Genomic DNA, 27,569 nt, shown 5'->3' with positions numbered 1-27,569 from the left:
TACCATCAAAGCCTTGCCTGCTGCCTCGTCGGCGTCGTGGGCTGCTCGCTCAGCTTTTTTCACAGCTTCAATGATGCTGGCATAGGCATTGGAGGCATCAATTGCCCTCTGGATAAAGCCATCTTGGTTTGTGCCCTGGATAATGCTGTGTTGGAAGACAAAGCTGTCAAGCCTGTGGAGCTAAAGCCTTGGAAACAACAGCCCACTGCTCCTCTGCTGCAATGGAGGGGCTGTGGTTTCCCATCCCCAACCCTCACAGGTCAAGGCTGGGTTGGGTGGTGACCAACCAAGAGGCAGGACCAGGGAGCTGGGTGGATGTCTCACCTGGACAGGTTCTTGGCGAGCTCGCTCAGGAGCCGGGCATGCTCCTCCGCCTGCTCCACGATGGGGATCTTGCTGCTGGCTGGGGAGAACTTCTTGACCCGCTCTGTCAGGGGCAGCTTCGCTCCATCCAGCAGTGCCGCCAGCTTCTCGTACGCCTGCAAGGACACATGTCACTCCCCAGGGCTGCCCCACTGTGCTCTGCCCATACCAAAGCAACTCCATCACTCACCTCCTTTGCGCTCTCCATCTTCTGTAGGAAGTTGGAGACCTGGGCCAGGGAGTCCTCGGCCATCCTCAGGGTCTCCTGCACCAGCCCATACTGCTTCTGGAGCTCACGGCTCTTTTGCTAGACAGAGATGTGGAGTTAGGAGCGAGTGGGACCAGGGCAGGAACCCCTCACTGCTGGGCAGAATGAGCATATGTGGTGAAGGTCTACCTGACTCTCCTCCAGGTTGTTGCGGTTCAGACTGTTCAAGTCCTCTGTCTGCCTGGTCTTGTTCACAGCCTCGTTGAGGGCATCGCGGAGATCCATCAGCTGGGAGCTGTGCTGTGCCAGACGGTCCTGGATGCTGCTCACCAGGTCCTGGTTGGACTCCCAGTGGGAATGAAACTCGCTCTTCACCCGATGCAACACTGAGGACGGAGGAGGTGAGAACCGTCACTAACCCATCCTCCTGTGTTAAAGAGCTCTTTCTGTGCTTGGTTGTGGAAAAGCCTGGTTCTGGTCTCACTTTGTTGGTATCAAGACCTGAAGCAACTATCCTCCCTCCCTTCCTCTTTCAGCCTGGATAGAATAGGATCTCATCCAGTATTGTCTAAAAATCCCCAATGCTGGTGAGAGAAATAGGATCTCTTTCAGAAAGATGCTCAGCCATGCCTGTAAGGCTCCATAGGATGGAGAACCTCTACCTGAGTCCCACTCCACTGCTTGATTACTCCCCATTTCACTTACTTATTTCTAGTGAGAGACAGTTTATAATTCCAGTTGACAAGTGCTGAATTATGTTTTGCCACTGTCTGCTAATCAGAAGCACTCAGCTCCCTGCAATAGCTGGTCTGCCTGATTATGCAGCAGAGCTTTGCACAGGAGCAGAATGTGACCCCTTGGTCCTGCAAGGGAAGCCCTCGGGATGGCAGGGCTGCTGAGGATGGCGGGCTGCCAGTTATTATTCTGAACCACTCTCTTGGGACAATGAAGAAACACAAGGTGACTCATTCCCATCCACATGTAATGTTTGTATGATAAATGCTAACTCCTGGCTCTAAGTGTTGTCATTTTTGGTCGTAAAACCAAACTACCCAGTTAATACAAGCAGCTCTAAAATTCACTTTGAGGGGAAAAAAATTATAAGTGATCCCTTGGGGTGGCAAAGATGACCCAGAAATTACTGTGAAACTTGTGAGGGGTGTCTGTTTTAATAACCACACCCTCCAAAGATGACTATGATGTGTAGTGTCTGCAAGGGCTCCAAACCACGCTGTCAGGAACAACCAAACCAAGCAGGGTCTGCATAACTCTGTGCCATGCTGCTGAGCTGGACTCACGCTTCTGAGCTTCCTCATGCTCGCGCCTCGCCAGCTCTTCTTGGCTGCCCAGATTCCGCTCCTTCATCTCCCTCAGCATCCTCTCCACCTCAGCCATCTTCTGCCGAAACTCCTCAGTGGAGGTGGTACTGGCGTTTGCCGCCCCGAACTTGGCCATCTGCCGCACCAAGTCTACAGAGAAATCCAGTCCTGTTAGCATCAACGGACCCCGGTCCCTTCACAACCCTCTGAGACCTTCCATCTCTCACATCACCCTCACCACAATGCAGCCAGCCCTTGTTCAGTACTCAGGCACCCAAACTGCAAGATCACCCAGGTGTATTGCCATGTTTCTGTCTTGTTGACCGCTACCACTAATTCACGCTACATCCCAAGCACCTTCTTGTGATTTTGCCTCCTCTCCTTGATCCAGTCGCTCCCTGTTTTGCTAAATCTCTCCTGAAGTGACAGTTTTATGCATTTTAATAACATTGGTGCAAGTTTCACGTATTTTTTCCAAAGGTGGCATTCAGTCAGACAGCTGGGACTCACAATAACCTCTGGTCTACCTAAACAGCCATGAGTCTGGGAGGATCTCCACTACATTTGCATTTCCCCTTCTTTTTTTCCATGGCCCTTTCTAAGTGATGCAGTACTCTGCTGTTTGCAAAGCGAAATTCCCAGCAGCAAAAACCCATAAAGCCGGGATGCTTCTTTACCTACCTCCAATGCTTTTCTGAATACTCTGGATATTCAGCAGGAGTTGCTCCCCTCTCTGGTAAGTCTCTCTTGTGTTCTCCTCTAAATGGTTTGCTTTTCTGTGAGTCATTGTCATCTAGAACACAAAACACTGGCTTAGCTCAAGCGTAAGTTATGTTTAACATGACCCATCAGAGGGTATGATGTTCCCAAAAAACACACAAGACTAGGAATACACAGCTTTTGAGCTCCTTGAAGTCACATCTGCAACAGCTATCTGGTGCTGCTCTCCTGTGATGTGTTATTAATGGTCTTATTTACTACCTTACAGGAGCACAAGTGAGAAGTGAAGCTCCCGGTGCAATAGGTTCTGGATCCTGAAATGGTTCCAAGACCACATAGAGCATCTCTGTCCTGTGCTCTTGCTCTTGACACAGGAAAAGGCTTAGAACCCAGCACGAGGCCCACCTGGGTCCTGACCAGGGAACAAGAGAAGGTACAGGCCTGCAGTTTAGCTGTTCGAAGCATGGACAAAAATATAGACAGAGGCAAACATTTGTCCATGCAGTTGCCCAAGGGACACATGTCATCAAGGAGAGACTTTTCCATCTCCCTTAGGTTAAAAGTAGGGAGATTATAAATCAAATCAAATTCTGCTCATTTTACAAATTCTCTGAAGACACAAGTAGTGTTTCTAGACTGTACCGATTGCACCTAGCAAAATGTGTGCAGTATTGAGGCCTCTAAGAATAATTGCAATAAAAAGGGTGTATTTGTTTGCTACCAGGGCATGGCTTCTCCCTGCCACAGGGATACACCCAAGACAGACTTGGACATTTATGTTCCCTCCCATATGCTACTTCTGTAAATGACATTTTATTTATTTTTACTGGTTAAATATGGAGCTCCTTCAAAAGCTAGTGTTAAATCAAGAAACAGCCATCAATATCACAAGAAATTTAACAGCCCTCCAATGGAGCCATGCAGGTAATGTAGCTTGGGCAGCTGAGTAAGACATCCCAACATCCACAGCTGGGCTGAGCAGGAGATCCATCCTGCCAGAACTAGGTTCCTCACAGCCTTCAAAGCCCTCATTTTAGACAAAAGGGGGGGACTCTTGCTCTGGCAAGGGGAGGGAGATGGAGAAATATCCTACTTTGTGCTGCAGTGCATTCAAGTCCTGCGTGAGGTCCGTGTTCTCATCCTCCAGCTCATCAGCCCTTTGCCTGACCTTGCTCATGGCTCTTTGGTACTCACGCAGCTGGTTCTGGAAAAAAACGAGCTGAAATTAGGCCAACAGGCCAGCAAACACAGGCAAAAAACAGCATTATACCTTGCACGCACAGCGATAGCTGCCATAGTACTGTTGAGGCCGTGGAGGCGAGCCCAGGCGATGGAGCTGGCGTTGAGGTTGACCAGCTGGTTGCGGATGGAGGGCAAGGACATCTCGATGCTCTGCAGATCCTCCAGCAGAAGCAGGACACAGCTATCGCACACTGCCAGGGGAACGCAGCAGTCAGCACGGGGCCCTCTCCCGGGGCTTCCCGCCCCTCGTTCCCCAGCACTGCAGGACACAGACCTTCACACCTCATGCTGTCTGGGCCGTTCGCCACCGGGATCTCGTAGTCGTGCATGCAGACGTCGCACTGCTTCCCCGTCAGCCCGTTGGAGCAGGTGCACTCCCCGGTGCGCGGGTCACAGGAGCCCCCTCTGCACTCACATTCTGCCAAGCGTAATAACAGGGAAAGGCCCGTGTCATCATTTTGTGCTGTTGCCACTCCTCCACGTGAGGGACCCAGCAGCAGGACTCACTTCTGCAGCCCCTCTCGCTGAAGCCCCAGTAGCCGGGGGCACACTGCTGGCAGCGCAGGCCGCTGACGCCGGGCAGGCAGCTGCACTGTCCGCTCTGCACGTGGCAGCTGCTCCCCACAGCACCGACGTCGCAGTCACACCTCTGGCAGCCGGAGCATCCCTCGAAGCCGTAGTACCCCTCCTAGGGAAAAGCAGGTCAGCGGGTGCCCCGCTCGTAAAGAGGGCAGGCGTGTCTGCACCGGCGCTGTCACGGCACGCAGGTGGCCCTCACCTCGCAGCGGTCGCAGTGCTGGCCTGTCACCCCAGCCTTGCAGAAGCACTGGCCAGTCTGTGGATGGCATGAGTCACTCCCGCAAGGCGAACAGTTGCACTCTGCCAGGGAAAAGATACACCCAGTTATGCGCTGAACTGAAGAGACTGGTCAGCTACCCCCAAACCCCCTTATTCCTGACAGGGAACCCTATTTCTCCCTACCACGGAGCCTCTCTCCTCTTGGACCTTCTCCAGCCGACAATTTATTCCCATTACCCTCGCCCAGGACAGCCCCTCTTTTGTGAGCTGCCGCTCCTCAGAGGGAGCTGAGCGGTGCTGGGAGCGGGCTGTGCGCACCCACGCTCCCGGGGAATTGCCAGCGCCGTGGCTGCAGTAGCTGCTTGGAGTCAGGCTGTTCCAGCCTGGGTGTGGCTTGGCAGCCTACAGACGGGTGGATTGGAGGTTATGGAGTTGTGATGCTGGAGGGTACGTTTTTAGAGCTGTTTTTTGTTTTTTTTTTTTATCATCATATTTAGAGGCTGCCTGTCCGGGCACGTATGTAACTGAGTGCACGACTCATCCAGGCAATGCGCAGCTCAGCCAAGGCTCTGGACATGTCAGAGGTCTGTCTGTCCACCTTCTCCCCACAGTGCATGCTGCCTGCCCCACTCACGCGTGCAGTTCTTGGCTGTCACTGCATCCCCATAGAAGCCAGGGGCGCAGACCTCGCACCGTGCACCGGCTGTGTGGTGCATGCACCCCGTGCAGGCACCCGTCAGGGAGTCGCAGCTGCTGAAGAGCATGTTGGGATCCGTGTTCCTGCTGCAGTCGCAGGGCTGGCACGAACTGCCAATCACCAAGGGATTGCCGTAGTATCCCGGGGCACACCTGGAGAAACACAGCAAGTTAAAACACAGCCAGGGCACTGGGGGGATCCTCAGAGCCCTTGCTGGCACCACACTTCAGTCTTGAGCAATTGTAACAGTGAGGGCATCCAAGATTTGCAATTGATGCAGCCCTCTGGGATCTCAAAGCACTTTGTGTTTTCCCTTTGGATACCCCAGAAAGGTGCCTTTATCACAGGCTGCAAGTTAAGGCAAAGCCCAGCTAAGTAATGCAACCCCAGTAGCACAATATATCAGCAGTAAAGACAGCCACGGGGTATCTGCAGGCTGAAAGGGACCGAAAGAATTCCTGCCAGAGCAAATCACAATGGGGGCAAGGCCGACTGTTCCCTCTGCAGTTTCTACTAGAACAACTTTTGTTGTGCCACAGCAGTGGCTGCATGGGACTAGCGTGGCTCTGGCCCCAGAAACACGGGTTTCCTTACCGCTCACAGTTGGGTCCAGCGTAGCCCGGCTTGCAGAGGCACTGCATGTTGGAGCCCTTGCGGATACAACCGACAGCAAAACTGAAACGACAAGGGGTGAACGGGAAGGTGCAGGCACCTCACTGACGTGGTGCCGGGGGGTCAGTTACTTGGCGTGGACTGCTGGGACCTCGGGCAGGAGAGCGGGTTTGGGGTCATGGAAAAGGCTCACTTCCCAGCGCCAAACCAGTGCCCTGACGTGGGCCAGCCTTGTTCCCAGCAGTTAAACAGAAGGGGCAAACAGGCAATTCCACTCAAGGGTGCTCACTTGTTGGAGGCAACGGAAAGAGGACACGGACATCCGACACACTGCAGGGACCCTTCAGCAGAGTGGCTGCCCACGTAGCCGTCCTTGCACTGCTCGCAGTGGTCTCCCTCCGTGTTGTGCTGGCAGTTCTGCAAGGACAAAGCAGGCTCAGCACTGACAGCAGGAAATAGTGGCTTGCACAGACAATTCCCCACCAGATATCTGGATGCTTTGGTCCTTTCTCTTTCCTAGAACTGTTTTTCACCCGAGGCTGACCCTGGGTGGGACCACCCCTGAAATGGCACGTGCAGCAAATGCTCTGATTCAAGCGTGGTCCCACTGATGCAGTTTGCATGTGAAGAGCTTTTTTCATCACACACTACAGCTCTTCCAAGTCCAAAATACCATGCTGGCTCACTGTTTACTTACAAGGCATATCCCAGACCCTGGCAGGCACTGATCTGAGTGGCCGTTGCAATGACATGGAATGCATTTTCCCAAAAATAGCCCCTTGGTGTCCCTGTAGTAACCTGGAGCACATTCCTGAGGAGAGAGGAGAAGACAGAGATGTGAAAAACAGCCTGACAAAGCAGAGACTGATTTAGTTTCCATGACAGAATTTCCACAGGGCTGTATAGATAGAGAAGAGATTAAAAGCAACAACAAAGATTTTTTCCATGCAGCTCTTTTCTGCTCCTCATCAGTAAGAGGTAATTGCACAGGCAGTAGGACCTACTCCAAGATACTGCAAGAACTTGATTTTGGTCTTCAACACCTGAACAATTTCCCCATCATGCCTTTTCCAAGACGCCAGGTGCAGCTAATGCAGGGCTCCCAAGTGCTGTGGTGGAAGGGAAGCTGTGAGCAGGCTGGTGCGGAGGAATGTGGGAGATGTTGTTCCTTTCTCAGACACAACCTGAGCTGCGATTAAAACTAAAGCCCTCAGGGGTCAATGATCCAAGCCCCATGGACTGCCACCTGCACTAAGCATGAGGGGTGTCTGAGGCCCCATATGGTCTCTGCTCAACTACTCTCTGCCTGGAATGGCGCGTGCCCTTTTGCCCCTACCTGGCAGGAGTCCCCCTGGTAGTTAGCTGGGCAAAAGCACAACTCCACGTTGCTGGCTTGGACGCCTGTAGCTGTATCCGTTGCAATCTCCAGGACCACACGGCGCAGGGACACAGATGAGGAGAGCTGGGAGAAGAGTGCCCGTATTTGCAGCTGCTCCAGGTTTGCCAGCACCATCATGAGCTCCTCTCTAGACACAGGGTTGTGCGTCTCCGTGTGCCTGAAGTTACCCTAGTGGGAGAAGACCTGACATTACTGGCAGAAAGCATAAGCCCTTATTTTGTACCAGGTGCTTGGACATCCAGCCTAACCTTCACTTCCCTGCTGCTGGGATGTCTCCCCTTTGCACACGTAAAACAGTTCCTGGATTTTCACAGCAAGTTCTGCTGCAACAGGCAGCAACAAAAATACTGAGCTCAAAGCCATCCTCCCTTCTGCCTACATGCTAGTCTTGTCCTTTCAGTAGCATCTGAGCACTTGACTTGGTACACACGTGTGTGCAAACTCACCTCCACCAGCTGCAGCTGACCTTCATGTACCCCCCCTGGGGATGGGTAGGAGCCTTCCAGAAACATGATGCTCATCTGATTTCCCTGGGAACGGCAAGGAAAGTGTCAGTCACCACCTCATCCTGCTCACGTTAGCAGGAGCCACCAGAGAATTTCTCGGGCTGCACCTTCAGGATCACGTCCGGGCGGGACTCCATTGGAATGAAAACGTCGCCCCTCCGGGGGTCGGAGTGAAGCTCGTAGCGCAGGTGGCCACCGTAGGAGGAAACCTAAGGGAGAGCCAAATCACATACGTTGCTGCAAGTCCACACCAGGGACCTGAGTCTGAGCTGTCCGTGCTCAATCATGAGTGAGCCATGCCTGCACGCTTGTGGGCACGCTGCCGACATGCATGTTGGTGGGGTCAGGGACGTGTTTGGCTGCTGGTCCAGCTCTCACTGTGTTCTTACCCTGTCCCCGAGGTAGGAGCTGGGTGCAACCCAGTAGAGCTCCTGATAGGCATCTGGGAGGTTCTTGAGATCAGCGCGGAGGAGCTGCTCCCGCAGGCTCAGGGATGCTGGCACTTCCTGGCGGTCACTGCTCAGCAAGAGCCACCCGTTCATGTCGACGAACTGCGGGGAAACATCAACCATACGTGTTTTCCAGGGAGCCCCCGCTGTGCTCTGGATTGAACTACAGAATGTATTTGGATGCTGACACTTTTCACTACAGCTGAAAGGATGCCAAGAGGGTCACAACCTCCCATGCATCTTGATGAAGCCACTGGAAAGCTGAGCCCCAGCCCCACGTGGCACAACCCTGCTACGCCTGCTACACCCGACGAGGCCCCAAGGACCAGAAAAAGGGGCTGAAAGTGGGAGATGGGCGCAGTAAGACAAAGATAACCTCCCTCGCAGCCTATCTTCCAGAGGGTTAAGATCAGTACGGGATGGAGACCCCCGGGCAGCAGAGAGCCAGGCAGACGGGAACACAACTCATCTGTGAGCTCTGGCAGCCCCCTTACCTCGGCTCGGTATTTCTCAGCGCTGCGGCAGCGATCTGTCGCACCGAAGCAGAAACACTTGGTGCAACCCTTGGGGTTACTGGCGTCCAAAGAAAACGTCCCCAGGCGGCACTGGTCACACCTTGGGCCCTCCACGTTTTCCTGGAAGACAAACAAAGCTCAACAGTGTCAGCAGCTCCTTGCTAGGCCTTCCTAGAGGACAGAGATGGCTGTATGAGTGGTTCAGAGTGCCTGACTCCCCAGCAACTGCCTGGTGAGTGAGGCCTTGCAGCCAGGAAAAATAGGGAAAAGAAGCTTTTCAGGGTATTCTTGACCATCTACTCCTTGTGTCTGGCTCCCTCTTGGCCCACCAGACTCCCGTAGCCCCCCAGGCTGAACATATTGCCAGAGCAAGGAGACTTGAGCCGAGCAGAAACGCACCATGTGAAAGTGCTGGAGGACTGACCTTGCAGTGACACTGCCCTGTGACCGGATCGCACGTGCTTGTTTCAGTGCCAGCTGGGTGGCAGTCGCAGCGCTGGCAGTTGGGGTAGTGGTAGTAGCCGGGGGCACAGAGGTCGCACTGTCGCCCTATGACATTGGGCTTGCACCTGGACAGGACACAAGAGGTGCAGCATTAGAAACCTCAGCCTCACGCTGCTGTGTGAGGATCAGTCGGGTTTGCAGACTTTCATCCATGCTGGCAGGGACACAGTGCTGACAAGGACTTCCCCATCCTGCCCGTTTCCTCCCTGCAGCCTGCCAACGTGTCCAGTTACTCCCCCAGGGACCGGAGATGCTGCCAGGTGTGCCCTGGACAGGGACAGGGCTCCCTCACCTGCACTGCCCGCTGTCCACATCGCAGCCCGGCTCTGTCAGCTCCTGCACGCCCGGCCGAGAGCAATTGCAGTCCTCACACCCGATGAGGGGATGGCAGCCAAAGGTCTGGGGCTCACAGACAACGCATTCCGGCTTCAGGGTGTGCGGAGGGCAGATGCATTGCCCCGTCACTTCGTCACAGAGACGTGTCCCACAGTCACAGGCTGGAAGAGGCAGGAAGAAGCCGTGTTTGTGAGGGCAAGACCCAGGCAGCCCAAGGCAAAACGGCCAGAGCAGGAGACAGGACAACTTACGCCTGCAGTTGGGGAAGCCCCAGTAGCCGGTGGCGCAGCGGGAGCACTCTCGCCCGATGACGTTGGACTTGCAGGGACACTGCCCGCCGAAGGGCTCGCACTGGCTGCCCCGTGCCCCTGCCTCATGGCACTGGCAGGGCTGCGCCCCGTTGTTGTAGAAGAGGGACAGTGAGATGGCGGAGTCGCGGCAAAACCTCGACGATGTGCTGGGACTGCAGGGGAAGGCAGGAAGAGTCATCATGCGGCACAGTCTCCCAACCTCCCCACCACCCCAAAATCCATCGGGATAGCCTACAGAAACACTGAACTGGTGGGATGGAGAGCCCTGTGACACTGAGATCCCCCAAACACCCACAGGTTTGGTCAGTAGATAAGGAAAGCATTAAGCAGAGCCCTCCCCTGCCACACACGATGTCTGCAAAGGGAAAAGGCTGTTGCTTTCTGTGGAGCATGCAGCCCTTGTACAGCAGAGCAGCCACCCAAAGCCAAAGGTCTCACTTGATGTAGAAGCTGTTAATGCCACAGCTGCTGATGAAGTCATAGGACTTGTCCAGGGGTTCCTCCTGAAGGTACTGAGAACTGTAGCTGTCTTCCGGCACCACAAGGATGTAATCCTGCAGCAAGGACAAGATGGGTGAGTCTTAGCTGAGCTGGACAGATGTGAACCCTGCCCACAATTCTACGCCACTAACACTGGAGATTGCAACTTTCTAAGGTAGTTCAGAAACTGAGGATGGTGGGAAACATTCTTATGGTGACACAGTTGCAAATATCCCCAAGCCCTGCTGGAGCCTGGTCCAGCATGCCAAGGAGCTTCCCGGAGCGAGACTCACCAACCACAGCTGCTTGCCCTCTGGCACTCGAACAACCACAGTCAGATCATTATCAGTAACGTCCAGAATAATCTGGTCCTCAGAAACTACCAAGCTCCGGCACCCATAGCCATGCGGACAGAAAGTTGCATTGGTCTGACCTGAAAAAACAACAAAGATATTGGTCTCACATTTCCCTTGCAGATCCCATCACACCCACCCAGTTTGTAAGAGCTGAGGGTCTGTCTTACTTCATGTTTGCATTCCTCAGAGAACCCAGTTACTGTCTAGCACGAAAAACTTTCTGGGGCGCCTCTTACAGCGCTGTTGCCGATCTGCAGCTTTCCCCAGGGCTCTGCTCATCTCACCTTGCCAGATGCGCCCCCCATTGATTAACACTTCCACAGGGAAGGTGGGATGGTTGGGCTGGTAGTAGTGCAGGATGAAGGCGTAGCGTCCCAGGTTCTGAATCCGGCTGTTAAACACAACAGCATCCTGGCCCCAAACACGAGAACAGAGAGAGAAAAAATAAATAAATAAAATTAAATCTGATGCCTGCACTTACACCTGCTTGTTTTTCATTTATTATTGCACAGACTTGTGCTCCTACTGCACAACTGTCAGGTAACAGTCAGACATTTGGTGAATCAGCCTCCCATTCCCCCACACCCCCCTTTCTAATAGTACCACCTGCAAAGCTGTTCCTGGGAGTCCAGAAGAACAAGCAGGGCAGGAGGGAGGTACGACCTCAATGGGAATTACAGGTTCAGGGACAAGTTTAAAGTCCTGGTTAAATTCTGATTTAAAGTCTAATTGCTAAATTGTTAAAGCTACTGAACAAAGAATGAAAACTTCTCCCTGCCCCAGCTATCCAGTGTTACAGCACCACCACGACAGCCCACCCCATGCCCACGCTGCTACCTGGGGCTGTTGCAGGAGGATGAGTTTTGCGGTGGGGTCCACAGCTGTGGGAGGCCGAGGTGCAGGCTCCGGCGGGATCCCGGCTGGAGCCACGTGGACTGCCTGGGCCAGGGGGACATCAGAGGCAATGGGAAGAGCCTGGCCCCCCTCCAAAATGATGGACTGGGAAAGCTTCAGAAACCTTGAGGGAATGCAGGAACTGCTGCAAAAGAAGACGACGAGATGTTAGGAGAGAGGCTTTGGGGATCCCAGCAGGAAAAGCACACCCTGTAACACCTTTAGGATTATGAAGCATGCCTGCTGAGGGAGAGCTTTCTACTGGGACCTGGGGCTCTGGGACACAGGCTCAGCAGGAAGGACAGAAATCCTGCAAAGGCTAATTCCTGTGCAAACATTTATGCAGAGCACTCTGAAGAATACAGTGGATACCAGACACAGTGAGTGTCCCTTGCCATATGTGAGCAAGCACAGGAAAGCCTGTTCACGATGACAGCTGAGGAGCTGCCCCAGGAAGCAATGTGGTGTTTAGGGAAAGGAGCAGCTGCCTGACTTCCAGTCCTTACTCCATCGCTGCCTGCATGGTGGCCATGGGTGAGGAGCTTCACTGCAGCCTCCTATGCCACAGATGTCCTTCTCCTGTGTCAAGAACTTAAGAGGCTCCAAAGCTGAGGGAATTGGGGGAAGCAAGGGCTTTTGGTAACAGACACTTTCACACTAAATCCTGAGGGATTCTGTTACCTGTTGGATGAGAACGTGCCATGGACGCTGATGCAATGCACCTTTGGCTCGACAAACTCCATGGTGAACTGAGCAGCGGGTACGAGGTACACCTTGTGCTGCAGGCCGTGAAAAGGAGACACGCTTGGTTACACAACAGCCTCTGCCACTGCGAGTCCACAGCAGCTTTGGAGTCCACCACCAGCACACTGAACACCCCCCTCATCAGACACTTCAGCTAATGCACAGCAGGCTGGGCCCTGTTTGCTGCCCCTCCTTCCCTGGTACAAGCCCTAAGGTGTTCGGGGGCTCCATGTATTTATGGGTTTCTTCATCCTCAGCTAAGCAACCACGAATGCCTCCAGGTAAAATGTGAAGAGGCACTGTCACATTGCTCAGAGCTTCCTCTGCAAAGAGCAGCTTCTTCTCACCATCTTCTCCCAAACCCACGTCTCAACACACTGCTGAGCACACTCTCCGCCTTGGACTGCTCATGACTCGGATGGAGATCTAGTATCCAGTCCAGTCAGGAGCAGAAAGCCCTTCCACAGACTAGGTGCTGCTCCTGCCTCTCCTCCTTGCAACCTGCAAACAGAGCTGCTCTCGCGGGGAGCCTTACCAGGAAGAAGTCAGCCAGATCAGCGATGAACCGAATTGTGGCCTCCGAGGTAAGTTCAAAAGTTGCCAAGCGGCTCTGGGAATCTACAGCAATCCCTCGACAAAGGAAACTGTGAGACAAACACAGATTTTGAGGCCAGCCTTGAGCAGGGTCACGATCTATTTCTTGTCTTGCCAGCTATACGTCCTGAAGGCATTTATACAAAGTCCCTGTAAATCTTTTGATGCCTTTTCTGGCAAGTCATAAGAGTGAAGTTTCCCAAGGACAGCCCAGACATTTGTTTCCTATTGCAAAGGTTGCAGTCTGAAATCAGACACTTCTATTGTAAGGGACAGGGTTTGACCTGCACCATCAGCTCCAACAAACCCGCCCGTAGGCCATTCCCTAAATCAGGGCCCCTAACAACGTACCCAGCTGTAAAAGGGAGCAATACATCTCTTGGCAGAGGTACTACAGGACTCCACCGGCACAGGTAGTGTACCAGGGATACCATGTAGTTCCCAGGGACAGCCAGTCACTAAAACCGTGTCCAGCTAGACTGAGTTTGGAGGTACACAGCTTAGATATACGATGCTGCAGCACTCTTCATTTATGAGACAAAGCACAAAAAGTTCAGCTGAGGGAGTCTGTCCTCACTATGTCACAGGAAGACTGAAACCTCTCCCTGTCTCAGGGCTGACCATACCTGTAGACACACGGGTAGAAGGTGAACGTGCCCTGCTGCATGGCCAGGTGTGGCGAGCTGACAGCAACGCCGACTGTCTGCAAAGCGTTGGTGTTGGCGTACTCCACCACCAGCACGTACTTTCCGGGCTGAGCAATAGGCAGCGACAACTGGACTTCCACCTGGAGGACAGAGACAACTGAAGGGGGGTTTCCTGTCCCACTCCCCATAGCGAGTGCATGCAGGATGCCTGTGCTGCAAACCAGCCTCCTCTGCACAGCCCATGCACACGCTGGAGTTTGCACCCCACTGCTGTTTGCACCTCTCATGGGAGGAGATATGTCACGGCACTCATTTGTGGTATTTCAAGTGATGCTGATTCGAAAGGTGTTCAGAGCCCTACTCCTCAAATCAATCTCCCCCTGTCCCCGTGGAGCAGTTACCACTGAATGAACCAGGACAGAATGTCCCATATTCAAAGGCACGTGCTACTTTTTTGCTAAGGGAGATTTGTTCCAGATTTACACCTTGAGGTTTGTCTTTCTGTCTTCATTTGTCTGCCGAGTATTGTCACTGCAGTCTACCTGCATGCTGTAGACTCTCAGGGAACGCTCTAGGGGTACAAGGAGAGACTGAGGGGACGAAGTGACAATTCTTACCAAGTACCACCCATGCCCTTGTAAGCCCTTTGCAAGCAAGACACTGCTTTTGGGTGTCTTGAGCAACAGGGCATGCAAGTGCAGCTGGGTGCAAAGCCCTTCTGGCGACCTGCCTGGGTGTATGTAACGCATAAACAGTGGGAGCAGAGATGGCTGCCACAGTACTTGTGCAAGGAGTGAAACAGAAGTGCTACTCACATCGTTGCCGCTGCATGTCGCCATCCAGGGATGGAAAAGCGTGAGCTGCTCCGTGGGACACCCTCTGGGTAACCGGTTATCCAGCCTGCACACCGCGTCCACCCCGGACACAGCAGGGAAGCCGTCCACAGACAGGTACTTATACAAGAGGCAGCTAAAAGCATTGAGAAAGAATTTGGAAAGTACTGCTGTTAGATCAAGATTGTAAGAGTCAAGAGCACCCGTGTGACAGGATCCCAGCAAGGTCTGAAGAAGGTTTTGGTCCGACATGAGGGCTCCAGTGCCCAAAGGAGCATCTCAGGGTAGTGTGGAGCAAGAGAGTGTGTATTATAGGACCAGCAAGGGCAGTAACAACAAAAAGCTTCTCCCCTTGCAATGTTCTTCATACTAGTGACATCTGCTACTAGTGGAGGGGACAACTGATGTCCAGAATCCAACCAGCCTTCCTGCCAAAATGGACAGAGAGGTCCTGGGCACTGGGAACGCATCGAATCGTAGGAAAGGGGCTATGGTCTTACTGTCTGAGTTAGATATCCAGGATCCATGAGAACACAAAGACTGACTGTGCCATGGATGAGGTGACCTGTGCATTGGCTTTCTGCTCCAGTGCAGGCCCAGATGTTATCAACCATGACAAGTACTCCACAAAGCAGTTTTACTGCATCCAGACCCTCGCAGGACATAGACTGTGTGTATTTCTTAACCTCACGCCAAGAGGAGCTGAGTAGGTCTCAAACAGCACAAAACCATGGGGATTCTTACTTCTGGGTAGCTTGCTCTGGGGCTGGCTGGTATGTACATGGCTCCGTGACCTTTAGCTGCAGGATTGGAGCTTCATAGTATGAGCTGGGTAGCAAAACCAGATAGTCCTAGGAGGAGAAATAGGAGAGTTAGTTCTGTTTGGGACACCTGCCCCTGGGGAGCTGCTGAGGTTCCCCATGGTGGATGGAGTGCAGGGACTGGTCCTTACCAGCAGCACACCCTCTGCTTCAACAACCAGAGACCAGGTGTTGGGGTTGAGTACGAATGGCTCCCCAAAGCTGTTCTGGGGGACGGTGACAAAAGCTGGCTCTGTGCTGGGAGCAAAGACAATCTGCTTGGTCTGCTCTGTACCTGGAGCGGGAGGGACAAGAGGCTGTGAAGGCACTGGGGGGGGAGATAGGAAACCTGGGGCTGCAAATCAGAGGCTGCGCCCAGGGGAGCGGCTCTGTAATGCAGCAGGGAGTCCTGGGCTCCTGCTCGTTTGGTGCTGCTGTAGCAGAGGCACCACAATCCCACACCAACCCGTAACAGAGGCATCCACTCTAAATCTACTCAGTAGCTTAATGGGAGAAAAAAAAAAGAATCTCTGCAATCCTTAATGATAATCCACGGCTCTCACAGTGTGCTCTGCCTCCCTGGACTGCAAAGCACAGAGCATTGCATTCCAAAGAGCAGTTTGCCTGCTAGAGAAGGAAGTCCTCTGTGAAGAATTTATTCTGAGACAGACAAAAAGAATTGCCCAGGTACACTTTCCTTAGGGGTATTCTCACTGCAGCTCCATGGGAAAGATACCTGCCTTCTGGCAAACTCTCAGCCCCCCAGTCTGTGCTCCTGTCTCTCTTGCCAGCAATAGACTCTCTGTGCCTGAGATTTAGACATTGATTTTAACTGACAGGCCAGAAGAGATTTAAGGCCTGCTCCTGCTGCAGCTGAACAGCTCCTTGGCTCGGCTGACACATTTCCGTAACCTTTGAATTCATTAACTTTGGATGCAAAAACGAAACAGCACCTAGGAGCAGACTGCCTGCCTGTCTAACAGTCTCAGGAGGTTTTGAAGCACATGATTAAGAAGGATTCACTGAGTCTGGCTGCATGGGGAGCAGATGAGATGAAGACGTGGAGAATGTCACACTGACTATCCTAGTATGGTACACGGGCATCGAGGCATAGTGCAGAGGGTCCGAAGCTATAGCAGGGACTTGTGCTGCTGCTGGGATAAGGCAGTCTCTTCTCCCGTGTGCTAGGTCTGCAACATGCCTGGCATCAGCTAAGGCCAAGCCCTCACTTTCTCAGATGGGAAGCAAAGGTGAGGATGCAAGGAATGAAGAGATTTCCCTCAACAGGCAACGGGGCAGATTTCCTGAGCAGCTGAAGTCTGACATCCCTTTGACTGGATGCACAACTCAAACCGAGATGGGTTGTGGAGGTGAGGCGGGACAAACTGGTCAGTAGATTATACACCTGGAAAAGGCTTCCCCTTTTGCAAGCCACATCTCCTCACTTATCTTCTTCAAGCAGGGAGAGATAAAATGGTCCAGTTTGTCCTTTCAGTTTCTTTCCAAGCCACTTGTCCTTTACCATTTGAAGCCCATTCTACCCAGGCAGCATTTCTGAAGCCAGTTTGTCCTACCAAGGAAGCTGCCCTCCTAGATCCCATTGCTGCTGTATTGGCCTGGCAGTTTGCCTTCAACACTAGAAAAATCAAGTGTTGCTTCTGAGAAAGGAGGGAAACGCATCATAAGGCAAATGAGCTCTGCTGCTGGACAGGAAAGGTTAAATACTTCCTGACCTCTGGTCGGATCCTGAAGCATGAGTGTGGCTCATGCTTCTCTGGGCTTTCTGCTGTGTAGCATGGCTGTAAAAAAAAAACAGCTATTTTTTTCCCTCAAAAATGGTAGAAAAATAATATCTTGGCATTTCAAACCTAGCATATGATATCAAAGGCAAAACATCTTCTATGTCAATTCAAGACAGAGGACAGAACTTCACACTCTGATAAATTAGATAGCTGATGTCAACAGCCTTGTACAGCAGGACAATGTCACTGCAGAGTTGTTAGAGGGGTAAAAACAATCAGCCAGCTGTGCCCTAGGGCACTTGCATGGCTTCAGCTCTGTCCCCATGCAAGCTTGCTCACACTGATTCCCAGAATAATCAATTCCCAGGTCTCTAGGCTTGTTCAGCTATCTTCTGGTGTCTCTTCTTCCTCTGCAGCAGCTCATGTCTCGGTAAGAAACTAACTACCAGAGCGCATAGCCTGTATAACACATGCAATTCCAAGTCACTTCCAAAGCTTGTACTCTATGAAACCATCAGCCTGGTCTGAGAGAAGCACAAGGCAAGGACAGGCCTGCCACATGAGGGCATCTGTGAAATAAAACCATGTCCAGCAGCCAAAGTTTGGATCCAGTTCCCAGCGCTTGGCCCATTCTGGTTTTGTGGAAACTCAGCTCAGTTCTGCCTGGGGCACTGAGGCGATTCTGACCCTTGCTGGAGGGACTGTACTTAGCTGTATAGCGGCCTTATCCAACAACAGCCTGGCTGATAACAGTCCTCGACGCACAGCCCCAGGACTGGGGACCAGCTTGTCACTGCTTTGTTAAATAAGGGGGGCTGCAGGCTGAAATCAGCCTATGAGTTGGAAAGGCAGGACTAATGGGATAAAGCCACATGGAAGTGTCTTCTGGAAAGGATGATGCAGAAGGTTGCCTGGGATGGGGAGGAGGTGGCGATGGTGCAGGGGAGCAGAGCAGTCTGGGATCCTTACCTCTCCTTCGTGGCTGATAAGCTGTAATTTTGCCATACACAGTGGCCCCTCCTGAATTAATATACCTCAGGATGACATGGAACAGATAGAGCTCTGCCTCCTTCACGTCTACAGTGACTCTGATTTTATTCTGCAAAAAGCAAAAAAGCACATGGGGCACACGTCACTGGGAGGCCAGCTCCTGGCCACTCGCCCACGCTGCGGGAGAGCCGGACCCGCCTGCCTACCTGCCTGCCTGCCTGCCTCTCTTCCCCCTCCCTTGCTATCCCAGGGCACAGCACTGGCCGGCCATCTGGGATGGGTACACTTGGGATGGGCACACTTAGGATGGGCACACCTGGGACAGGAGAAGGGGCGGAGGAGTAGTGTCGCAGTGCGGGATGCTCTGAGTTAGTCTAGAAGCGAAAAATGCACTTACAGTTGTCACAAACATTAAACTTTCCTTCCTCAACGACCGAGACCCTCCCTTCCACACTGGCGGGCCCCCGGCTGACGTAGCGGAAGACGAGGCGGAAGAGGTCGGGGGAAGTCACATTGAGAGTCACCACTACCTTGGGCTGGTGGAGAGAGAAAGGGGAGAGAAGCAGAGCACACCTTCAATTACCTCCACCGCCGACAGCCACCAGCCTAAGCGCAGCCGCTCGGCTCACTGCTCCCAAAGCGACATGCCACAGCGCAAGGAGAAGACAAGCACATCGGCCCTGCCTCGCCACGCTGTCCCTTCCAGGGCCACCCGTGGAGGGAGCAAGCTGCCTGCAGGAAGCGGGTGGAGAGGCTCCAACCACACGGGAAAGATTCTCTGGCACAGCGGGGTCATTCGGCTATCCTGGGGCACACGCCGTGCCAGAGGAGAGGTTTTAAGAAGTTCTTGTTTTTCTTATCTGCGTATTGCTTCCGGGCTTTGCGACATAACCAGCTGGCAGGGACCAAACACTGAAGCTCCTGGTTCCTGTGCTTACAGGTCTCTGCCCAGATGCCTACAGAGAAGGCTACAAATGGAGCTGGTGCCTCATCCCCAGAAACGCGTAGCACTATGAACTAGTGGTGCCAAGGGAATGTGCCACTGAGGGACGTGTCAGCCCTCCGCCTGTCTGGACACTGTTTGGGAAGATACCAGTTAAGTAGATGCTTACGTCCTATCCCTTTTAAAGAGATCTAAGCACCTGCTTAAATACCCTTCTGCCTAAAGAGCGAAACAGGGGATATGCCTGGGGAGACTCCTCGAAGCTCCAGTTACACACCTTCTTCCCGCTGGAGAGCAAACTGGGAGGACCTTGCAAAGAGCAAACTACAGGAGAGACCTGCCAGCAGAAAGCCAAGAGCTTGACCTTCTGTCAAGGCCTGTTTCTATCTCATTGCCAATGCTGGATGCAAAACAAAGCCATGAGCTTGAGCATGAGCTCCATACTTAAACTTTAAGGCTAGGGTTTTCTCAAGGCAACCTACAGCAGTTTGTTGCCTAGCTTCTATACGCAAATTCAATGGGAAATGGCTAATATTTTGGTCCCCTCTGTTCTTTCACTTAAGCATGTAAAAAGCGAAGAAAACTGAAAGTAAACGCACCAGAATAAGGAACATCTTACATGGGACAAGACTGTCAGAGAATCACTGCCCTGCACCCCATCCCCAAACACACACACAGGTGACACTTCTGCAGGTGCCATGCAGAAGAAGAATCCACCCAAGAAAAAAAAAAAAAAGGTCAACAGATGAAATAGCTTCATCTGTGGGGCTTAGACAACTCCTGGTTAGTGTAAACCACCATTATGGCAAACCATCTATCAGCAAGAGCAGAGGCAGACCAGTAACAAGAGATCCAAGCCAGACATGGCAGCAAAGAAGGATCTACTTTATTTTTGGAAAAGGGAGAGAAGGTTATGCAGAGAGATGCAGGAAAGAGCAGAGTCAGACGAAATAGCCACAAGGAAACCCAGATACAGTGTTTACAGACATCCCTGTAAGTAATCGCCAAGCTACCACCTTTATCTAACCGGATTAGGATGTCAGGGGACTCCCAATTTAGGCTCTTTCCCCTCATCAGTCTATGCTGTCCCTAGCACTACAGGAAATATCTGCACAAACAGGCTATATATATTCACTGTGCTGTTTATGTTGGCTGTCATGTGACTTTGGGGGTTTGAGAAGCACTTGGGGTAAAAGATGTGTGCCGAAAGGACGTCAGCTCTCCACCAGCCGCATCCTCCGCAGGGGGAGCTGGGCTGGGCCGGAGGCAGCAGGCATACCTGGATGGAGGACATCTGCGCGTATCCTCGCCAGCTGAACCCCTCAAACTCCAGCGGGTTGTAGCCGAAGCGCACGGCCCGGCCGGCTGGCGTGGTACCTTCCTCCAGCTCAAATTTCAGGTGGTGAAGGTCAGGGAAATAATGGTCCCGTGCAGGTCTGCGGAAGAGAAGGAGCACCGTTACCCAGTTATCTGGAAGGAAAGGCTCCTGACTCACTCACCAACGTCCCCTTTAGCCTTTTGAGATGTTAGATGCTAGTGACGGACACTTCTGCATGTCACCCCTGCGGGCAGGAGGACGGCTCTGCCAGGCACACGGCCGATGTGGCAGCAGCCCGGACGGTCAGGTCCCCATCCCAGTGGTGGCAGAGGACACCAGCCCCGAGACAGCGAACGAGAGGCCCGGCACCCTGAGGTGCTAGCAGCTTACTGAGTGCAGGTGGGGCCACGTGTGCTCTGACGGCAGCGACAGGCTCCGCTCCGCTCCTCGCAGGATGGCCCCAGGGACCCGCCAACGTCGCACCGGCAGCCTGTGGGCAGGAAGCGCCTGTTTACATTCCCGCCGTGCTAACGAGCTCCTGGTCCCTAATCAAAGGCGCGCCCCAGCGGGTGGGGAGGCCGGGGCCACTATTTTTATTCCATTGTATCCGTTTTCATATTGGCCCTGGCCCCACTTGGACCAGCTCCTCTTCCACCTCAGCGCCGAGCTATTTCCAGACGGCTGCGGGAGTAACAAGGTCTGCAAACCCTCACGGCCGGGCGCCGCAGCCCTGCCGCCAGCAGCAGCCTCGCTCCCTCTTCCCAGCCCTTCCGGGACCGTGTGGGCCAACCGACAGCGGCCGGATCTCCTCCTTCCTCTCCTTCCATGGGCACCATGGAGAGCTGCCAACCCCACGTCCACCTGCTCCCGGCAGGAGGAAGATGGGGTACAGCTGCAAGGACGCGAGCAATGGTTAAGCACACCAGTTTCTAAAGCAAGCAGTGCCCAAGAGAGCTTTCCTGGCCTTTCATCACCCAGTATAATGGACATTTGTCCTTTGTCCACCAGTGTCTACCCACTTGGGTCTCCAGATACACACGAAGATCCAACACCTGCCATGGTTTATTCAAAAGCAGGAGGTGGGACATGCCCTGCTCCTTTCCTCCGAGGCCACCAGTCAGGGGGTATGTGCAGACTCTTGCGCCCCCCCTCCTTCACCTGACACACCAGAAGGGGACTCACCTTGGCAGCCAAAGTAATTTGCATTCTCCATACTGAAGTAGCCATCCTTGCACGTTGAGCAGAACTGGCCACAGGTGTTCGGTTTGCAGAAACACTGCCCATCGCCCTAGGAGAGAACAGGCAGAAAGAAGAGCTTATTCCCTCCCGCTGCTCGTCATGGCTGAGCCATTCCTCAGCTATTTGGGTCCTAGTCTGGGATACTGGAGGAGCATTTTGAGTTTCATGCTTCCTGTGCGTGGGTGGGCCAGATAAGTGCAATTACCCAAAAATGCAGGCAAACAAAAAACCAGGCATCCTGGGCCAGACACAGAAATATTTAGGTGCCTAATTTATGACAGGTCTTAATCCTATGTTCTCATGCAAGCGCAGATTGTGGTGCAACCTTTGAGAGCTCAGCGTCAGGACAGGCTTCTCCAGCAGCAGCTGCTGGAGACGGAGCTGAAAAGTTCCCGGCACAGCACAGACTGGGAGGTGCCCAGAGGCAGAGAGGAGCAAACCCACCTGCTGGCACTCTGCGATTCCGCTGATGGTGCCCCTGGTATCACACTTGCAGCCTGGAGAGGGGGAGACGAACAAGAAAGCCAAGAAAACCAATCAGCACCTGAGGAGAAGCCTGATGGGTGACAATACCCAGCACATCAGAGGACACCGACTGGGATAAGAGGAGCGGGGAACTGGGCAAGTAGGGGGTAGCACTGCACAAGGGCTCACTTGTCATTTTTGGGCAGTTACTGTTGCAGACACAGCTGTGGAAGACATTCAACTTTTCTGCACAGCGGGCCGTGAAAATCTAAGTGTGCAAAGTCTGCAGGGAGGGCTGAGAATGGCACAACTCACCGCACGAGCCCTGCGTTCTACACCAAGCAGAAAGATTTGGGCTCTAGCCTCTCCCCCCTCCCCAGACACCTCTAGCTTTACTTGCGTCTCGTTGAGAAGAAGGAAGGAAAGGTATCACAACCACCCAGCAGTGATGGTCCCCACCAACTTGGGTGTGGGTCTTGCACCGTTATAGCATGGAAGGGGCTTTTTGAGGCTGTGCATATGCCATTTCCTTACTCGTGCAGCCGTAGGGATTCTCCGGAGTCAGGTTCCAGTACAAGGGCTTGCATCTGTCACAAGCTGGGCCTTCAACGTATGCCCGACACGCACAGGAGCCCTGCAGAGAGGGAGGAGGAGAAAGGAGCAGGTGAGAACTTGCAGCACAGTGGCTGAATGTGGTGTCTGCTACTCTGGAGTGGGCAGTGGCTGTTTTGAACACTGTGCTTAAGGAAGGTCTCGGCTCAAAGTGAGAAAAAGGGGATCAAGCGAAAAAATGAGCCGAGTGGTTGGCAGCTCCACTTGGTACTCACCGGGGCCAGTGAGGGATCTGCAGTCACTAACCCCGCCGGGTTACAGGAGCCCACTAGAAAAGAGAGGCACAAGGAGGGATTTATAAAGAGACAGCTCACACCCCGGCTGTTCCTCAGGGTGGTTATTTCTTCCTGACACAGCTGTTGGGGAACGACATGCCCATTTACCGGCACCATACCACGTCCCAGACCAGAGTCCCCGTCCCAAGGAGGAGAAGGGGGCTACCTTCACAGTGTGGAAATCCATAGGCGCCCGGCACGCAGCTATCGCAGCGCAGTCCCGTCACTTTGGGCCGGCAGCTGCACTGCCCTGTTTCCTGGTCGCACGTGCTGTGCAGAGAGCCCTCCCTGGAGCACTGGCAAGCTGCAAAAGAGGAGAGAGCAACTGCTGGGCCTGCGGGGCACAAAGGCTCCTGCCTTCAAGGCTTCCCACCAACAACCTCTTTTGTCTGCCTGACCTTCACCAAAGCGTTCAAAAACACAGGTTATAAATAACAAACTCGTTCTTTGATTTAGTTAAAAAAAAATAAAATAAGAGAAACAATGCTTTTCACATTTTTATCACAGCTTTTCGTCTATAGTGAGGTGTTATTCCAGTGGTGGGGGGAGTTCTGGTTAAAGACAAGGGGACTGCATGATCTCATCCCCAAAAGGTCAGCGACCAGTGACAGATCAGCCCCTACAAAAGCCCAGTTGCACCCAGACTCCTAACAGCAGCATTCGGCCATCAGCGTGTGCCCTGTGGCTCTTGAGGACGGGCGGCAGGTCTGCAGCACCAGACACCGCCGTGGCACTGCCAGCGGCTGAGGGCAAGGCAGGGCGATGGCTCTGCAGCTTCCTGTATAACCTGCCTGCTGCGGACGCACGGAGAGATCCTGCTGCCCTATCGCATGAAAGGTCAGCAAGCTGTCGGGCAGCTCTTGGGAGCTCCTCAAATCCCTGCTCTGATGCCAAGGGGGAAGGTTTTAAGCTGACACCCTAGACTGGCGCAGCAAAACACCGTTTAATTAAACTACCGATTTAAAAACAAACAAACAAAAACATGTTCTTCTCCTCTTTCCTTGCCGTGACTCCTTTACAGCTCTGCTATCTGGATATTGCTGTAGGATAGAAAAAAAAAGAAAGACTACTGAATTCCTGCGAGACCATTTCATCCATGTCTCCAGCCTCTTCAAAGGCATACTGCCGGCATCAGCATTTGCTAGGAGCGCTCTGCCAGCTGGCCGTGGCTCAGGCATCCACATTTAGTATGGTGCAAGAGGGTGATGATGCTCTTTTGTTGCTTCAGGGAAACTGTATCACAGATTATTTTTTAATGAGCAGTAAATTCTTGCCGGGAGACATAAGAGTACATCTGGCTCCCAGCCAGACTGCCGACGGGGAGGGAGCTGGGGACACTCTGCCCAGAGCTGGAGAAGGCTATCCAGAGTATCCTGGGCTGCAGGCACCTGCCACAGGCATCGCTCAGCCCTGGCACCAGCAGCTCTGCTCCCGGAGCGATGCGGCACCCGGGGAAGTTGCTGTAACGCTCTCACCATGACACCTTGAATTTGAGGCTGACATGAAACCCCAAATCCTGATGCTCGTTGTTCAGCCTGTTGTACAACTGTACTCCTGCTGGTTTCAGCACTGTTGCTGTGCATTGGTATGACCTAGGGTGGAGAAAGTCCTGAAGAGCCTAAATGTGTCCCGTGAGCCATGTCCGAATGTCTCAAGGCACCAAAGCATAACCCAAACATGTGGTTTGAGACTGCTGGGACATATCACCCTTCTCAGAGCCCTGCTCTCTGGCTGCAGACACTCAAACCCCAGGACAGAGAGATGCAACGCTGAGCACATTTTATGTTCACCCACACACACTTCTTTCAGAGAGGAAGTCTGAACCACTGCTGCTCCCCAGTTCATACTCTGTAGGTCTGCTTCTTAAGAGCTCACTGCTACAGAGGCCATATATGCAGACTGGGTTGTATCTCCAAAGCAAGCAGGCAGACCCAGGCTCCTGCTGTTAGTGACAACGAACGAACTGGGGGAGACAAAACCGCACAGCCTCCAGGGAAGCGCTCCTTAGCGATGTTTGCTCATTATAAAGCATGCCTATCAGATGGATAGCCAGGTGAACTGTACACAGGAAAACTGATTCCTGCTCTAAGAGCCAGCTATATTCATGTATAACCCTTAGAGACGGATTATGGAAAAGAAAACCATTTCAAAGTCAGTAGCAGCAGCTCCTCCCCTCCCTCCCCTAGGATCCTCTCACAAGGGTGGCTACTCACGTGTGCAGCTGGGGTAGCCGTAGAAGCCCAGGGCGCACTGGTTGCAGGTGTGCCCTGCAAAATTTGCGTGGCATTGGCACTGGCCAGCTGGGCTGCAGTTGTTGTCCACCGCACCTCGGGAATCACAGGAGCAGGCTGGAAGAGCAAGACTCTCAATAGTCTGAGGGAACATGAGCTGTGGCCAACCACTGCTGGTCTGAATTGTTGCTCAGTCCCACGGGAAGTAGCTATTTCCATCAAAAATGAATTAATTTCTTAATTCCTCAGAGAGACAGGGAATACTTCCATCAGAAATTAATTTTCTTAATTCTCCAGAGAGACAGGGAATACTTTAATCTACAAATATAGCCGTACCAGGAAAACGCCCCTGAGAGTTTTTTACAGCCAATTCAATGTTCCTCAGCAGTTTAGTAGGTTAATGCACCAAAGAGAGGCAAAAAGGCAGGAGCTGGGACACCAGGTCACAGACGGGTTGGGATAAGGAAGTGTGACCGATAAAAAAACCTTTGTCCTCCAGGCTTTGGCACAATCCATGACCTCCAGAACAAGCCTGCCAAATTCATAGTGCAAATCACATGGGTTTTGATTTTGGGAAGCACCATCATCTGAGAAAAGGCGTGTTTTTTGGAAGGTGACAGGCCAGCAGGAACTGAATGTTAACGCTCATTAAAATGCCCCACGTGAATAACCACAATTTGAGGCACGTTCACACAACATGCATGGCTGGTGGATGCTGAGCAGGGAGCTGGGATGGCTTCTCTCCTCTGCGTTCAGCTACGCATCACCTCACTCCGCCATGAGGAAACCCCCAGATGCCTCTCAGCTGCCTCGCCGGCACGGAGCCAGCTTGTTCCTCCCCTGAGAGGTGTTTTGGGGAGACAAAGCACCCTGTCTTTTTCACGGCAGCACTCTGACACGTGCACATCCCCACCTCTTCACCACCGACGCTGTGCTCTTACCATAGCAGTGGGGGTAGGAGTGGTACCCAGCGCTGCACTGCTCGCACCTCGGCCCGGCATACTCAGGTCTGCAGAAACACCTCCCGGAGGAGTCGCAGCCTCCCGGCAGCGTCCCGACAGCGCTGCAGCCGCACACTGCAAGAGAGAGAAAACGTCTGCTCTGCTCTGGGAGTACAGGGAAACACCTGTGGCTTTTTCTGAGGCTTTCAAATGGACACGCGGGTCCTGCCCTAAGTGTTCAAACTGTTGATCTCTGCAAATTTTGCACATTCTCCAAAATGCCCACAAAACCACTCCTAGTATTCCTTCAAAACTCTACCAGAAGACTGACTTTGCTGTAACAACTACCCTACAGTCGGCGGAGGCAGACTGCCGCTGTCACCCTAACTGCCACTATGCAACCCTTGATTTGTGCCCACTTTTTGGCATCTTTTTTTTCCAGTAAAGTATCTGTAAGCAGGGCAGAGATTGTCTTCAGACAGTTTTTGCCAGATCTGATGCACTCTGATGCATTTGCAGAGCACAGACACGCGCGCCCCCCCAGGCCCCTGGAAGGACGGATACGCACGCTGGCACAGCGGGTAGTTGAAGTAGCCGGGAGCGCACTGATCGCACGAGTGCCCTTCAAATCCCGTTCGACACAGACACTGTCCTGTCTCGCTGTCACAGGTGCCATCGTACTGACCGGGGCCGGAGCACTGGCAGGCTGGAAAGCAAGAAGGGCACTAGTAAATAAACAGCTCCTTAGCGTTCTCCATTTCTAGGAAAGAAACCAAACTGCCCGTTCTTCTGGGGTGGAAATGCAGTCACTGCAGACACCACAGGGGACACAGCTGACAGTAAGCATGCCCAGACCACAGCTCACACCCCTACGGAATTTCTCAAGAGCACCCCCAGGCTGGATGGACACTGGAGGGCTAGGGCTGGGTGGAAAATACCGGCAAAAGTCCTGGGAATTTGTCACTTGGAAGTAGGGCCGGAGAATTCCTCCTCCCCAGCACAAGCAGAGGATGGGGAGAGGCAAGTTTCTGCCCAGGAGGGAGGCCAGCAGGGGGAGGCTCGAGGACGCTAACCCGGAGTCACTCACGCTGGCAGCTGGGTCCATAGTGGCCTGGAGCGCACTGGTCGCAGTGTGTCCCCTGGAAGTTGGGTTTGCACACGCACATCCCCACCCGAGGGTCCTTCCGACAGGCGTTGCCTTCCGTCCCACCGGCGTAGCAATCACAGTCTGCAGGGGGGAACACACAGCAAGCAACAACACAGCGCTGTCAGCTGAACTCTGTGCCCTGTAAGTCAGGGAAGGGGTTGCAGTGAGAGGTGGCAGCTCATGGGTCTGCCCCCTAACAACCTTCTGTCAGATGTAAATGTTTTAACCAAAGCCTGTTCAGCCGACCAGCACGGCTGGCTCAGGGGGTTGCAGGGTGATTTGCAAACACCGGCATCATGAAGCTGTGCAAGGTGCTGGCCTGCAACCGGGCAATGCACA

General features: G+C 53.2%; 1 protein-coding gene across 4 annotated transcripts in view; it reads right to left on the bottom strand.

Moving 5' to 3' along the window:
• LAMA5 (laminin subunit alpha 5) overlaps positions 1-27,569 on the bottom strand; it is a 93,882-nt gene that overhangs the window by 10,162 nt on the left and 56,151 nt on the right. Inside the window, exons 12-56 of one of the 4 annotated variants that reach the window (XM_083801477.1) lie at positions 27,171-27,311; positions 26,652-26,789; positions 26,084-26,218; positions 25,125-25,259; positions 23,078-23,215; positions 22,852-22,904; positions 22,559-22,658; positions 22,004-22,056; positions 21,503-21,608; positions 20,711-20,810; positions 20,282-20,438; positions 18,457-18,595; positions 15,480-15,622; positions 15,272-15,378; positions 14,510-14,663; positions 13,674-13,834; positions 12,989-13,097; positions 12,391-12,488; positions 11,653-11,854; positions 11,100-11,226; positions 10,753-10,892; positions 10,418-10,533; positions 9,920-10,131; positions 9,625-9,829; positions 9,253-9,397; positions 8,808-8,948; positions 8,254-8,415; positions 7,972-8,073; positions 7,805-7,888; positions 7,296-7,526; positions 6,657-6,770; positions 6,249-6,376; positions 5,942-6,022; positions 5,285-5,499; positions 4,631-4,731; positions 4,360-4,540; positions 4,127-4,270; positions 3,892-4,043; positions 3,704-3,814; positions 2,572-2,683; positions 1,870-2,040; positions 761-957; positions 554-670; positions 325-479; positions 4-145 (exon numbers count right to left, since the gene is read on the bottom strand). In XM_083801477.1, coding sequence (XP_083657603.1) covers positions 4-145; positions 325-479; positions 554-670; positions 761-957; positions 1,870-2,040; positions 2,572-2,683; positions 3,704-3,814; positions 3,892-4,043; positions 4,127-4,270; positions 4,360-4,540; positions 4,631-4,731; positions 5,285-5,499; positions 5,942-6,022; positions 6,249-6,376; positions 6,657-6,770; positions 7,296-7,526; positions 7,805-7,888; positions 7,972-8,073; positions 8,254-8,415; positions 8,808-8,948; positions 9,253-9,397; positions 9,625-9,829; positions 9,920-10,131; positions 10,418-10,533; positions 10,753-10,892; positions 11,100-11,226; positions 11,653-11,854; positions 12,391-12,488; positions 12,989-13,097; positions 13,674-13,834; positions 14,510-14,663; positions 15,272-15,378; positions 15,480-15,622; positions 18,457-18,595; positions 20,282-20,438; positions 20,711-20,810; positions 21,503-21,608; positions 22,004-22,056; positions 22,559-22,658; positions 22,852-22,904; positions 23,078-23,215; positions 25,125-25,259; positions 26,084-26,218; positions 26,652-26,789; positions 27,171-27,311 — 6,155 coding nt within the window. Of the gene's footprint in view, positions 1-3; positions 146-324; positions 480-553; positions 671-760; positions 958-1,869; positions 2,041-2,571; positions 2,684-3,703; positions 3,815-3,891; positions 4,044-4,126; positions 4,271-4,359; positions 4,541-4,630; positions 4,732-5,284; positions 5,500-5,941; positions 6,023-6,248; positions 6,377-6,656; positions 6,771-7,295; positions 7,527-7,804; positions 7,889-7,971; positions 8,074-8,253; positions 8,416-8,807; positions 8,949-9,252; positions 9,398-9,624; positions 9,830-9,919; positions 10,132-10,417; positions 10,534-10,752; positions 10,893-11,099; positions 11,227-11,652; positions 11,855-12,390; positions 12,489-12,988; positions 13,098-13,673; positions 13,835-14,509; positions 14,664-15,271; positions 15,379-15,479; positions 15,623-18,038; positions 18,169-18,456; positions 18,596-20,281; positions 20,439-20,710; positions 20,811-21,502; positions 21,609-22,003; positions 22,057-22,558; positions 22,659-22,851; positions 22,905-23,077; positions 23,216-25,124; positions 25,260-26,083; positions 26,219-26,651; positions 26,790-27,170; positions 27,312-27,569 lie in introns of all 4 variants that reach the window. The other 3 variants (XM_083801478.1, XM_083801479.1, XM_083801480.1) reach the window with 3 other exon arrangements.

Source organism: Anser anser (assembly GCF_964211835.1).
Source record: "Anser anser genome assembly, chromosome: 16".
NCBI classification, from domain to species: Eukaryota; Metazoa; Chordata; class Aves; order Anseriformes; family Anatidae; genus Anser; species Anser anser.
The sequence above is the reverse complement of the archived record's forward strand: the minus strand, read 5'-3'. Positions and strand labels throughout refer to the sequence as shown.